Source organism: Dermochelys coriacea, chromosome 18 (genome assembly GCF_009764565.3).
Source record: "Dermochelys coriacea isolate rDerCor1 chromosome 18, rDerCor1.pri.v4, whole genome shotgun sequence".
Classification (NCBI taxonomy): domain Eukaryota; kingdom Metazoa; phylum Chordata; order Testudines; family Dermochelyidae; genus Dermochelys; species Dermochelys coriacea.
In genome coordinates, this window is record NC_050085.1 from 18,729,422 (window position 1) to 18,743,400 (window position 13,979).

At 42.2% G+C, this 13,979-nt stretch overlaps 2 protein-coding genes and 1 long non-coding RNA gene across 4 annotated transcripts in view; 1 reads left to right on the plus strand and 2 right to left on the minus strand.

Annotated features, from left to right (window-relative positions):
- PANK4 (pantothenate kinase 4 (inactive)) overlaps window positions 1-252 on the minus strand; it is a 32,544-nt gene extending 32,292 nt beyond the window's left edge. The window contains exon 1 of the mRNA XM_038376487.2: window positions 96-252. Coding sequence (XP_038232415.1) covers window positions 96-222 — 127 coding nt within the window. The 5' untranslated portion in view covers window positions 223-252. The remainder of the gene's footprint in view (window positions 1-95) is intronic.
- Window positions 253-271: 19 nt separating this feature from the next.
- LOC122457053 overlaps window positions 272-13,979 on the plus strand; it is a 47,523-nt gene continuing 33,815 nt past the window's right edge. The window contains exons 1-3 of one of the 2 annotated variants that reach the window (XR_006276327.1): window positions 272-427; window positions 2,475-2,578; window positions 4,628-4,757. This is a non-coding gene — a long non-coding RNA (uncharacterized LOC122457053). Of the gene's footprint in view, window positions 428-2,474; window positions 2,579-4,627; window positions 4,758-13,979 lie in introns of those variants that run through there. The other variant, XR_006276328.1, reaches the window with a different exon arrangement.
- Window positions 2,395-5,363, minus strand: HES5 (hes family bHLH transcription factor 5). The gene is made up of 3 exons (XM_038376513.2): window positions 5,254-5,363; window positions 4,945-5,110; window positions 2,395-4,828 (listed from the first exon to the last, which is right to left on the minus strand). The coding sequence occupies exons 1-3, from the start codon at window positions 5,305-5,307 to the stop codon at window positions 4,575-4,577; spliced, it is 474 nt and encodes a 157-aa protein (XP_038232441.1). The 5' UTR covers window positions 5,308-5,363; the 3' UTR covers window positions 2,395-4,574.

The following is a 13,979-nucleotide window of genomic DNA, read 5'->3' on the forward strand; positions in this document are numbered from 1 at the left end:
GCGCCCCGGGCTGCCCGTCCCGGCGGTTTCCCTGAGCGGTCAGAGCCGACCCCCGCCCTCGACCGCTGCCGCCACCGCGGCGCCCGCCCGGTTACCGATGTCTATGGCGAAGCACTTGGCGTTCTCCAGGTTGCGGAAGATCTCGTCAGGCGGGAGAGTGATGCTCTTGTCCAGGCTGCTGTCACTACCGCTGCTGGTACCTCGCCCGCCCCGCTCCGCCATTTTGAACGCCACCCACCACCTTGTCGGGCCTCATCGGCATGCAAATATATGCGCATATATTTACATAGTAATGTGATATGCTGTCCATATTATGCAAATGAGGTCAGGCTGGGGCTCCCTAAAGCTTTGCCAGCATTCATCCTTTTTTGCCTAGGGCGGTGTGAGAAGGTGCATCGTGGCCCCATTTTATCTGCAGAGGACAAAGGTAGGAGGGGGTGGAACTCGGCTCCATATTTTTTACCTTACAAAGTTATTGGTAGGTTAGAACTTGATCCCAAATAATTTGCCGCCCCCCCCAAAGTTACAGGGGTCTAGATCTATGGTCTACAACGTTATAGGTGTGTGAGGGTCTGGATTCATTTTTATTTGCACCTCAGAGTTGCTGAGGGGTTTCCACCTGGCCCCATTTTGTCTTCAGCCCACAAAGTTACTGAAGGGGTGGTGGGGGTGTGTTGGGGGTTTGGGTTCCATTTCATCTGTAATCCCAAAGTTATTGAGGGGAAAAGGCACATTGATACAAATAATCTGTTTGCCTCAGCTCTAATATAGCATCATCATTTATTTATTTTTGTTAGCAATGATACTTTCTATGGGTCTCTCATCCAAGGATCTCAAAGTATCTTATGATCATAAATTGTTGTTGATAATATTAGCACACTATAATATCCTGCACTTACAGTAGATCACCCCAAATAAATACTCGTAGTTTGCAGGTCCTCCCCGCTCTTGAGAGAGTTCGTACCCCAGCTCCATTTTTGGTGAGAGAGAAAAGGAGATTTTTCCAGGTATTGCACAAAAAATTGAGGACAAATTATTGCTAATGGATTCAGTAACACATTATCTTTTGGCACCTTAGAGACTAACAAATTTATTAGAGCATAAGCTTTCGTGAGCTACAGCTCACTTCATCGGATGCATTTGGTGTTTGTTAGTCTCTAAGGTGCCCCAAGTCCTCCTTTTCTTTTTGCGAATACAGACTAACACGGCTGCTACTCTGAAACCTGACATTATCTTTTGATAGGTTTCAGAGTAGCAGCCGTGTTAGTCTGTATTCGCAAAAAGAAAAGGAGGACTTGTGGCACCTTAGAGACTAACAAATTTATTAGAGCATAAGCTTTCGTGAGCTACAGCTCACTTCATCGGATGCAAAACGAAAGCTTATGCTCTAATAAATTTGTTAGTCTCTAAGGTGCCACAAGTACTCCTTATCTTTTGATAGCTAATCTGAAGATCCCCAAATCCACCCAAATGAGAAAGGTGTTGCAGATTTCCGTAATATTGCTGTTTCATACTGACACAGTGCTTGAACTGGGCCACAGGGTGGCATAGCACAGTTGGAGATTATAGTTCTGCTTGTGCAGCAAACATCACATGATCCTTCCCTGAAAACGTGCAAGTCAAAACTGGAGTGATGGTTCAATGTGGGTAAAGAAGACGGGAGTTTTTGGAGGGTAAAGTCAGAGTCAAACAAATGTCTCTACCTGTCATAAACTAGTGATAGGGCAAACAGCAAGAGAAGTGGCAATACATAGAGCTTACATTGATGCAGGGGCATTGCTGGAAATTCCAACAATTGAGATATTTATACAGGACTATACAAAATACTAGCAAATGTGCTGTAGGAGACACATTAGATGAGACCTGACAGACCTCTAATTTCTGTGATTCTAGGTGGGATACATTCCCTTATTGCAAACACCATTTTCTAGCTCCTTACATATGTGCTTCTGCATTCTCAGGTAAAACATTTGCACTAACAAATGTGAGGTAAAGGCAGGCTGGTGCGGAATGGAGGTACATTTGAGTTTAACTGAAATGAGGGAGAGTTAAGGGTTATCATCAGCTTAATAGCTCCCAGTATTCCTTTTTCTCTGAATAAAGGGATACCTTGTTGGCCTAACATATAGTTTGAGTTTTGTAGCCTCTAACTTTCCCACTCTGTGGCCCTAATACTACTCCCATTCACATCAGTGTTGTGGGTTCAAGCCCCATGTATACTGGCTTTTCCCCGCAAGGAAGAATTAAGTAGCTACAAATATTTCTGCTTTATGTGGAAAACCATTTGGATCTAAATTTTGCTGCATCTCTTACTACTAACTGTTGCTGTCCCACATCTATTTAATATATAAAAAGAAGGGAATTAAACATTAAGTGGCTAGCAAAGTTTATTTTCACGTAGGAAGTTATTTCTTCCTTACTTGAAGTGGATTCTCTGTTTCTAAAATGATGGCCCTCATTTTTCTCATTCATAGATACATCAGAGCCACCCCGGACCTATCAGTCTGAATATGGGACCGAGACCCAAGAACTCCTGAGTTAAATCCAGCTGTGACACTCACCTTTTCTGTGATGTTTGGTAAGTCCCTTTGTTCTAAGTGTCTACTGATGTTTGGTTGCCTTCATTTTGGGGGAGTGATTTCTGAAGGTGCTGAGCGCTCACAATTCCAATTGAAGTCAGTGAAGCTGTATACCTTTATCACCTTGGAAAATCAGGTCTTAGACATCTGAAATTGGGCATCTGAAGATTAGAAGCTTGTTTAGAATATTTTTACTTTAATCTCTGTCTCAGTTCTTCTATATCTAAAGTGGAAATCATAATATATAAGGGCTTAATATTATTGTTGGACGTCTGCAAGGTGTTTGATTTTGTTTGTTAAATGGGTATTTCTAGCATGTGACTAAGAAGCTGCAAAACGATCAGTTAAAAGTACAGTACTAAAGTTAAGTATCTCAGTCTTTGAACTAATTTGTGAGCAGCCTTGTTAAATGAATATGAGATTTATGAGAAGTCTGCTATCGAATCGTATTTATTGGACTCTTCCCCTTTGCTTTCCCTTCACTGTCTCCTGGCACAGTCTCAACAATCCAGGGATACCAGCCACGAGTACAGTGGATTTGCCTTATTAAACCCAAAGGCAGACACCAAATGGCCCATTAAAACATTTCCCCTCTGAATTAAAGAAATCCTCTGACTCTGGATAGTGAGTGTTGAGGGTGGGCATTCTGCTGCATTATAGAATGTGAGTGCTTGATCCTGCAAACCCTTAATCACATAAGTAATCCCTATTCACGCTTTCCTCACTGCTGACGAAGGCTGACTATGGCTCCTTCTGGATCTTGTCAGTGCCATTCTGTATGTTAATCAATAGGAGTCATTCAAATTACAGGGCTTTAGATCAAATTTTGCAAATCTGGTTTGCTCCACAATTGAACTGTGATCTTTGTGTATCTATTGTGAGGTCTCCTACGGTAGTTCTTTAAACAGCACTATCCTGTGAAGCCTCTGTCAAAGGGGCATCAGTTAGGGATTTCTACACAGGAGAGAATAACTTGCTGCATATAGATTCAGTAATCAGATTTTATTTTAACAGCATGCAAAGTTTCTGCGACTTTTGAAGTTCAAAATAGTTTCAAACACAGATCATACAATCGGTGCACCTGACAGATACACATCACAGTATCCTCTGAGAATTATAGTGAATAGACTATCTTCCATAACATTATGGTACCAAAAATGTAAATATAACTTGTACAGTTGCCTTTCATAAAAGACTTTTGCTAAATATTTCTTGTAAAACCGACTACACAAGTCGATACTTTCCTTCCTATGAGGATGCAAAACAAGTTACTGCCTTTATAAAAGGCATTGCGTATCCTGAACATAACAAACAATACTCTGCTTTTAAGAGTAATACATCCTGAAGAATCTCCTCAACGTAGCTTGAGTTATGGTGTAACATTTTTCCAAGTACACTCAATAAACTCTATAAACATTATAGAACCCCTTACAACAACAATATGAGAGCCAGATTTTCAAAGGTGCACACTAAGATTGGATGCTCACCTTGTGATTCGTAGGACATTGATTTTTCACAAGCGGTGAACTCCCACAATTCCAGTTGAAATCAAGTGGAGTGGGATGCTGCACACTTCGAAAATCAATATTCTGTGAGTCTCAGGTTGGGCCGCTAAAAATGGAGACACTCCAGTTGAGTGGACACTTTTGAAAACTGTAGCCTAAACTTCCTAGAAGTTACTTCTTTCTAAACAAATACACTCAAAAACCTCAGCAAGGTTAAAAAAACATTAAAAGTTCCCTTTTGAACAACTCCTCAGTCATCCTACCATGAGGATTACTTTGCACATTCTTTTAGAATAGCTACCTCTCCACGTGGTGGGAGCATTTAGATCCTTCTAGGAGAAGGGAAACTGACATCCAAGCATAAGTATGCTCTGTAAAAGGAAAGTATTCTTCCCTACTCATTAGAGGATTGAGAGGACTTGTACAGCAAGTCACAGTCTCCTCTGGAATATGAGTGAAAGTCCAGAAACCATACAAAAGTCCTTCTAATCTACCAGGGCCTCCAAAGTCTGCTGGTGGGTTTCAGTGCTGCTTGTTTTGCAGACATTTGGTGGACTGCAGAGGATGGAGCTGGAGAATTTGAGTCCTTGGCTGTAACTTTAGGCCTTTGGAAGTGGCACAGCAGTTTCATCTGGATTTCTGTGTTCGCAGAATGGAGAGACAAGAACGACAGAGCCTCTTTGAGGCACCAGGAATACCCTTCAGTGTAATCCTGCTGCAGGCTTGTAGCAGAGGATGCAAAATCTGGGAAGAGAGAAAAGATGGAGATGGGTTTTAGATAGGGACATCTAGGCTGGAGTTTGGACCGGGATAAATGCAGCACAGGGGAGTTATTTAGAAGCAAAGGGGAAGGCACTTACTTTGACTGTATTTCAGGTAGCTGACAGTCATCTCCAGGATGTCAGCTTTCTCCAGCTTGGAGTTGGGCTGGTGTCTCTGGAACTCCTCCTCCAGCAGGAGTTTCAGCTGCTCGATGCTACTGTTAATCCGGTCCCGGCGCAACTTCTCTACAATTGGCTTTCTCAGCTGTAACACAAGAGGGGAGAGAATGTTAGTGACCACATTTCTCTTTTCCATCCATTTCCCATTTTCTCTGTGTAAGCAGCTCAGCCTGTATCAGCCACTTGCCCTTTAGTCAGTGCATATTGCAATATGCAGTGGATACTTACTCTGTTTTTCTCTTTGGATGTTAAGATTTCTAGTGAGATAGTATTGGGTGCCATTATCCCAAACGTTCAAGTGCAGGTTTCACTTCCAATCTTGCTATTTAGCCAGTGCAGAAAGGAACTGGAAAGCTCTTCTATTTATACCCATAAACTGCTTACAAATGTCTGGGTCCTAAGCTTCTTTGAGTTTCCCACACTCACTAGCCAATCCATGCATTTACCAGGACAATAGAGAAAGCATCTATTACAGCATGGTAAATTGACTGTGAATTGCCTGGGGCTAATACTCTGCTCCCAAAGGAGCAGGTGGACTGGGGAGCGTGTTACACAATAGAGACTGGCCTTGGAGGGAACGTGGGAAAGCGTTCGCCGTCATTATAATCAGACTTGTGCCTGATGTTGGGAACATCAACATCTCAATATGCTGCCTTTTCCCAGGCTGCGGTGAAATTAAGCACAGAAGACAGCTCTCCGGAATGGAAAATGTCCCCTACTTTCCTGTGCCCAGGAAAGAAGCTGTAAAGGAAAAAGTGCAGAATTAGAGAGACTAAACGTGTCCATTGACATTAAACCGTGCTTAGATGAATACAGTGCTTGTCAATTTTCAGGCAACTGGGATCAAAATCAAAAGGGAAAACACATGTTTTTGGGGAGGGAATCTTTTTAAGAAAGATACAATTCAAAATGCTTTTCTCCCCATCTTTTATAGACATTTTGTTTCATCTGTCATTCTTTAGAAGTCTTAAATCTTTCTTTTTTTCTGGGCAATCTCAGTTCCTCCCATGATGGTCTGATAAATCTGTACAATAATAATATAATTAATAGTTGTTTTGCCCTTCCCTACGTCTTCCATTTGATATCTCAGAGCATTAGACAAACAATCATGAACTAAGCCTCACAACACTCTGCTGTTCCTCAGCCCCCCCGTGCAATAGGGGAATATCCTCCTTAACACATGGGGAAACTGAGGCACCAAGGAAATCATGCCCTCACCCACACTTGTCCTCAATTATCCTATCTGCAAAATGGCTATAATACTGCAAGATTTCCTGACTCCTAGTCCAATCTCTCTCTCTCTCTCACATACAAGCACCATTTTTTCCCCAATATGTTTGACTGTTTTATACCCCATACGCATTAGATATATTTGGCACAGTCAAATCTGCCACAGGGAAGTGTGAGAATAGCACAGGGATGGGCAGTCATCTGACCATGGGAATATTTTCTAAAGAAATAAATAATATTTGTTTTGTTTTTCATCTGACCTGATGCCAGAAATCTTGGATCCTGTTCCAGAGACGCTGGCTCAGTGATTAAACTGGCTTAGAGAAATGCTTTTCTGGTCACTTCTTCCCTTACCACAGGCCCTGCACTCATGAGTATTTTGACTATTAATAAAAGATATAGACCCAGATTCATGTTTCTTTCTTAATTTATATCATCAATGTAATCATCATCCTGACTGTTTAATGGTTAAAGCATTGCTTAGCCTTCAAGTCATAAAATGACATAAAAGGTTGTTATAAAGAGGTGGGTGATAAATTGTTCTTCTTAACCAACAAGGCCAGAACAAGAAGCAATGGGCTTAAATTACAACAAGGGAGGTTTAGGTTGGAAATTAGAGAAAACTTCCTCATTGTCAGGGTAGTTAAGCACTGGAACAAATTGCCTAGGGAGTTTGTGGAGTCTACATCAGTGGAGGTTTTTAAAAGCAGGCCAGAGGTGGTCCAGATAATACGTAGTCCCGCCTCAGCACAGGGGACTGGGCTAGATGACCTGTCCAGTCCTACATTGCTGCGTTTCCCCATCAGACACACACACAGCTACACACATAGGTTCAGAGGGTGGACCACAATTGAATAGTATAAACCTAAAGAACAATCAGAAGTAGTGTACTGGAAAAAACCACCCCCAAAGTCACACAATATGCACACAGGAAATACGGGGGATGGTAAGAGAAAGGAACCACTTGTGGTCACACTAAAAACACCTTTTGGAGGGGAAAGATTTAAGATGCCATTTAAAGTGGAGTGGGAGGGTCTGAGATGTCAGTAAGTTCCACTCTCTAGGGTCTACCACACCAGAGGCACAGTCACCTGCTGACCTGAGCCATGATGTGAAAATCTAGAATCATGTGGTGTCAGAGCAAGTATGTGAGATCTTGTTTTGACAGAGGCGCCAATTCTTTCTATCATGCCTGGTCAAACTGCCATGTTTGCTTGGAGCACCATTGATTTCAGTGGGGTTTGGTGTGTGCAAATTTGTCCTCTCAGGAGCTACACATTCCAGAATTGTAAGCTGGGGCCTGAGAGAGTACCCAGAGCCAGAAATAATAACATCTAGCACTTATATAGTGCTCTTCAGCAGTAGATCTCACAGTATCACTATTCCCATTTTACTGATGGAGAAACTGAGGTGCGGGGGGGGGAGTGACTTTGCCTTCCTCTGTGGTGTGGGGCATGGGTCACTTGTGGGTTTTTTTTTGTTTTGTTTTGTTTTTCCAACTAGAGTAAATGGGGGATTCTCTGTAAGATGAAACCCTTGGATCAAGATTTGAGGACTTCAGTAACTCAGACAGAGGTGATGGGCTTACTACAGGGCAGATGAGATTCTGTGGCCTGTGATGTGTGGGAGGTCAGACTAGATGATCATGATGGTCCCTCTTGACCTTAAAGTCCGAGTCTAAGATCATCCAGTGTGTCAGTGGCCAAGATAGGAATAGAATACAGATGTCCTGAGTCCCAGTCCAGTGCTCTATTTCCTAAGCCAGGCTTCCTTTCATGGAACCCAGCTCTTCAGCTCTGCTGTTCACAGATTAAGGACCTGATTTTGTATATGCCTCAGTTTCCCCATTGTTACAAAGACGTTAGTGAAAGACTCATCTAATGCTCTTTGTCAACCTTTTAAAATGCAGAGAAAACATAAATAAACCTTTTTCTCTAAGCTCACTGTATGACCTCTCCATACTTCAGTTTCCCCCTATGAAAAATTGGGCTAACAATGGTATCACATATGGCTGCATGTAAATAATAATACACACACTGTTGCTGAAAGGGCGAATCTGTTAAAGTTTGAAATCCTGCGAAGTATATTTTACTGGTCATAAAATTTTGTCATAAAGTTATCTAGCTGTTTTTATGATGCAGTTGCTGTAGTAGTTAACTGCATGACTTCATGTGACAATGAGTTCCATAGGTCAGTTACCCCAGGGTGTGTTATATGTCAATAGCTTATTCATTATTTTTTATTGTTTTTCAAAGCACGTGGATGACTCAGCAGCACAAGTCCCATTAAAAGTCTGCCTCTAGGTCACTTTATACATTTTGAATTATTATTATTATGTATTATTTTATTTTATATTAGTCAATACAGGACCACACACACTTTGATCACTGTTGTATCCCACAGTGAAAATATAATAAAATAAAAGCTCTGTACAGGATCAACAGTATGTCACATGCATTGGACAGGAGTCCTGCCACACGCTGGATGAGAGGGGATGTGTTTTCAACAGCAGAAGGGCACCACTAGGTGGGAGGTTTCCTTCAGCCAGGGAAGCTTTTGATCCAATTTTCAATTCTGAAAATATGAAATGAGTGGTTTTAAATAATGCCATCCTCTCCCCGGCACAATGCCCGGGAACGCAAAGGACTGAACCAGCCCTTATTGATTAAAGCATTATCCCTTTCTCTGAGTGCTGGCCAGATGGTATAGAAGGCATTAGCTTTCTGCTCAGGACCCACAGAGGCACACTTCTATTGTTGACAGTTTAACACTGTGAATGGAGCGATGTGTGGGAAACTCTCAAAATTCCGGACTCACACCATCTGAGGTGAATGGTGAACTAGGCAGGCTGCCTTGCATTGCATGCACAAAACAACAAGCCTCTGGGGTTACAAACTCCAGCTTCCCTCTCTCTGTGTCATCAGTTGGAAAAGACCAGAGCTCTAGCACCACCCCCCTGTTTTCCGCCTCACCCCCCTCCCCATTCACAAATCAAAGAAATGTGCCAGTCCTTTCATATTTGCTTTGATTGTATTATGCAGGTCTAAATACTTTTATGGTAAGTGAATATTTGTGATTTAGTATTTCTTTACATGGTAATCTCAGATTAATAAAATCGCTAATTTAAGGCTGCCACATAGGTAGACTCATATGTAATGTATATTTCATTTATTTCCACAAGGAAGACAAACATTGACTATATAATCATTATCACCTCTGAATATGGTGGAAATCAGAGCATCAAGGTGATTAGAATGGGATGCTACTGTACTTTAGCTGGAGTCATACTCTCCTCTCCTCCCAAATATTCACTATTACATTTGAGCACCTGCAAAGCATCTTTGTGCATCAAGATATCTTCATGTAAGTAGTCTGTTCAGTAGGTCAAATTCTTCCCTGTGGTATTGCCATCAATGAAGTTACCCGAGGGATAAATTTGTCTGCCTCTATCTAATGTCCTTTGCACCACTTTTTTTAGTTTATCCCATGTAACACCATTGTCTTATTTTCTTTAACCCTGCAACACATTTTAGGAGTCAATTTGAATGAAAAATACATGATCTATTCAGAGTGGTAGCCGTGTTAGTCTGTGCAAAAACAATGAGGAGTCCTTGTGGCACCTTAGACTAACAAATTTATTTGGGCATAAGCTTTCATGGACATCTAAGATATTTTCTTTTCTGGAATAAAATAATTTGTATTGTCAACAGTCTATTTGTCTTTAATAAAAGGTTAGTAACTAAAACGTTGGTCTTGTTTCCATCTGGCAAACATGGCTATTTTTTGTTTAGTTTTGCTTTTTAAAGGGAAGCTGAAAAGTTCAGTTTCTGTAGCAGTTTTTCCTGTTAAAAACATGCTTGTGCTCCAAGATCACCCATTGTGGGAGGGGTTTGTGGCTTTCAACTAGCAGTAACTATAGGGAAGCAGAGAATGTTGTTTTGTGTGAGACTCACAAAAATCGTTATAAGTCCCCCCCGCCCCGTTCCCCTCTCCTCCATTGTTAATGGAATGATAGATTTAAGGAAACAAACCACAACATGCACAAAAGACACTGGAATCTAGATTGTACTAATCAGGTAATTCAATTTTTGTAGATCTGCTAACTGCAGTGGTCTAAATAATTACCCTCTTCTTTGTATGAAGTGGTGTTGTAGCCGTGTTGATCCCAAGATATTAGACTGACAAGGTGGGTGAGATAATATATTTTATTATACCAGCTTTTGAGTTTACACAGAGCTCTTCCTCAGGTCTAGGAAAGGTACTCAGAGTGTCATAGCTAAATACAAGGTGGAACAGATTGTTTAGCAAAAGTGATTAATACACATTTCAAGGGACCAATTCTAGGTGAAGTGGCCATTAACACTTCTCCAGTCACAAGGGGGAGAGAAGGAGGAGGGAAAAATCTGGGAGGGGTGGTTAGTGAGTTATGGATTGTTGTAATAAGCCATAAATCCAGTATCTCTAAACAATCCATGATTTTTAATGTCTAGCAAAGTTATTAATTTAACCTCCCAGGCTCATTTTTTGAAGGTGTTGTGCAAGCTTCCTTTGAGGATGAGTACTGAGAAGTCAGATACAGAACGATCACTTTGTGAGAAATGTTCACTCACAGGTGAGATGGTGTTTTTGTCTTTTTTTTATAATTTTTTTCTGAGACAGTTCATTCAAGAGCATAGTGATTGTCTTGTTTCACCCATATAGTTGCTATTGGGGGCATGTAGTGCACTCTCTTCATTGTAATGCTTCCTGTAATATTTCATTGCTGTAAAATATGGACCAGATCTTGAGAGGTGGACTGCAGCTGAGCACTTAAGCCATTGCACCTGTTACGTTCATTTTCTCAGTGGCCTTGTTCAATCATGAATCACGTTAACAGTCAATAGCAGCACTGTGAATATAGGACAGCTTCAAAACTATGATAAGAATCACCGAGGAAAATAGAGGGGCTGATCTATCTAGTTACTTTCATTATTTTGTATTGATTAAACATTGGCACCAGAAATCAGTGATGTCACAAAGGCTGAGTCTTCTGTACACTATGACCATGTGACCCCCATCTGCTGTAAGGCCAGGCCTTAGTGTAGATGAGAATCAGGCCCATAACATTTTATCAGTCATAACAATCAAATGCATACAGGATTGCCTTTTTTTTTTAAACTCTCATCTCATCCTGGGTGACTATCCCCATTCTCGGCACTCTCCCGCCCTTGGGAAGCATAGTGTTTATTATGCTGATCCTACAGCCCAGGGATACTCTTCTGACAAAGACTCTATTAACCTCAGAGTGTGGGCCTGAGTTTCTCAGAGTTTCCCACACTTTCTTCCCTATTTATGACATTCAAGGGAATCACAAAAGAAGCGTGCCTCACAACAGCCCCCATTAGTGACGCTCTTTGACTCCGCATTGTGATTACCAGCAATTCCTGTCCCAATAGACCATCTGGAGAGCTATTTTCCCAAGGAGCACATTGATCGATCAGTATTATCCAGGCCCTTTTAAAACTTGGGAATGTTATGCTCTTTGACATGAAATAGGTGGCTTGAGGATGGATTGTCAGCTAGATTTTAAGATATCTAAGGTGCAGAAAAAGATGATGATTGTTCTTTTAAAACACACACACACATGCAGTATCAATACCTTTCATGAGACAGGGTGACATGAAGTCAGGAAGTAGCATAAAATGCAAAAGAGGGTTATGCGAATGTAATGCTGGATGCACAGCCCAGGAGAATAAACTTCACTCTTTATCCACAGAGCAGGTACAACCCTGGCAGTGGAAATGCAGGCGTCTATTTATACCAGGATGAGTGGAAGGAGATACCTGCCTTATGGGCTTGATTCTGATCTCACACTAGTTTTTTCACAGATGTAATTTTTCTGACTTTTTCCTGATTTAAACCAGCACAGGCAAGGTCAGACTCAGACTCTGTTTTCAGAGTTTTTCTTTTCTGTTTTTCTGTCTGATTTCATCAGTTTAAACTCAATCAATGTGTGATGTTGCTCGATGTGATTTTTAGCAAGGTTCTGTGGCACAGTTTACTCCAAGTAGATGTAGGTTAGCTGTATAAGATAGTTATACACATAATAGCAGTTTACTCCAAGGACTTGTCTACACTACCGCGCGGGGTCGATCTAAGATACGCAACTTCAACTACGTAAATAGTTTGACACTTATGTGCAGATTTAATTTCCTTGGGAATTGTAGACAGGGAAAGTAAAACCTCAACATCCCCTGCTGAGCTTGCTTGGGGGTGGGATTTCTCTGGAGGAGTGGCACTTCTTACGTGTGAGGTAAATCTTATCATAGATAAGGGATGGGGTTTGAAAGTGACTGTAGAAAACGCTGTTTAGCTGTGTCACTAGGTGGCTGGCTCTTTAAGAGGAGATGGACTTCAGTGCCTAGGGAAACAAAGATAAGAGGGCCTAGAGAAGCAGAGGGGTTCTCTGCAGGGAAGAAGGAAGAGTGCAGGAAGGAAGTACTGGGAATTGCTGCCAGTGCTTAGTAAAAGAATAGGAAGACAGACCAGATCCTCAGAACTCGGTCCATCTTGAGGCTGGCATGTAGATGCTGTGTGGGTTTTTGTGTTGTTGGTTTGGCATTGGTAGATATATCCTAGATGGGGTGGACTTCTGTTAAATGACTTAGCCAGAGGGCCAAAAAAGAAAAGGAGTACTTGTGGCACCTTAGAGACTAACACATTTATTTGAGCATAAGCTTTCATGAGCTACAGCTCACTTCATCGGATGCAGGGATGTAGCTCACGAAAGCTTATGCTCAAATACGTTTGTTAGTCTCTAAGGTGCCACAAGTCCTCCTTTTCTTTTTTGCGAATACAGACTAACACGGCTGCTACTCTGAAACCAGAGGGCCAAGTCACCGCAGCAGCCAAACCAGGCTGCAGGGTTCTTTGAGATGCCCTGAGAAGAGGGAACTGATCCTGTATTGCTCTAGAGACACCCTAGGTCATGAGGGGATGCTCAGTGGGTGATGACCTCTAACACTGGTGCAGTCAGCAGGATTTGTCCTGTGAATCCCCTTAGTTAGAGCAGAGGATGGAGGAGAGGAAGCCAAAGAGCAGCAGCCGTGGTTAAGACGGGTATATGTGGGGTCAGCAGTAACTACTGTGGTTCCTGTTCCAGTTTTTAGAAGTGGACAGGTGGCACAAGCCAACCCAGGAAGTTCTCCTGGGGGATTTAGAGGCAGCAGGAGGCACTGTTGTATCTGCAAAGATGGCTGGCAATCTTGGAGGAGTAGCAACAGCAGCAGCACCTATTGGGGATCCTGCAAAAGAAAACATCCGTAGCCACAGATTCGGAGACTAGAGAAGGTGTACTATGCCTGTGGGCAACGGGGACACCTGAGAATGGTTTTCCCCATGTCACCATTGTTGAGATTGACTTTGGGAAGCAGAACACAAAGTTGCAGGCTGCAAAGAGAGTGGCAGAGAGGCTCCTGCAGGGAAAAGACCCCAGGCTGGAAGGCTTGGGAGTGGGTTAAAGAATAGCCCAAGTGGGGTGGAAGAACTCTCTTGTTTGTTTGGACTTTTGTTACATTGAAACCCAGGTGAGGGGAAAACTGAGGCAGGGTGCTGCAGTGCCATCCTGGCCACAAGGTGGCTGGACCCATGACAAAGTCTATAAAATATTTTTGTGAGAGTGTGAGTGTGGAAGGTGCTCAAGGCTGGCTTTGTGTTACCCAATAAAGTAATGCGGGGGGCTTCTC

Bases quoted from the DNA above. Each gene is read 5' to 3' on its own strand.
- HES5 (XM_038376513.2), bottom strand. From the start codon at position 5,307: ATGGCACCCAATACTATCTCACTAGAAATCTTAACATCCAAAGAGAAA. The intron at 5,111-5,253 runs GTAAGTATCCAC...CTTGTGTTACAG, and splicing joins CATCCAAAGAGAAAAACAGA to CTGAGAAAGCCAATTGTAGA. The intron at 4,829-4,944 runs GTAAGTGCCTTC...CTCTCTTCCCAG, and splicing joins CTACCTGAAATACAGTCAAA to ATTTTGCATCCTCTGCTACA.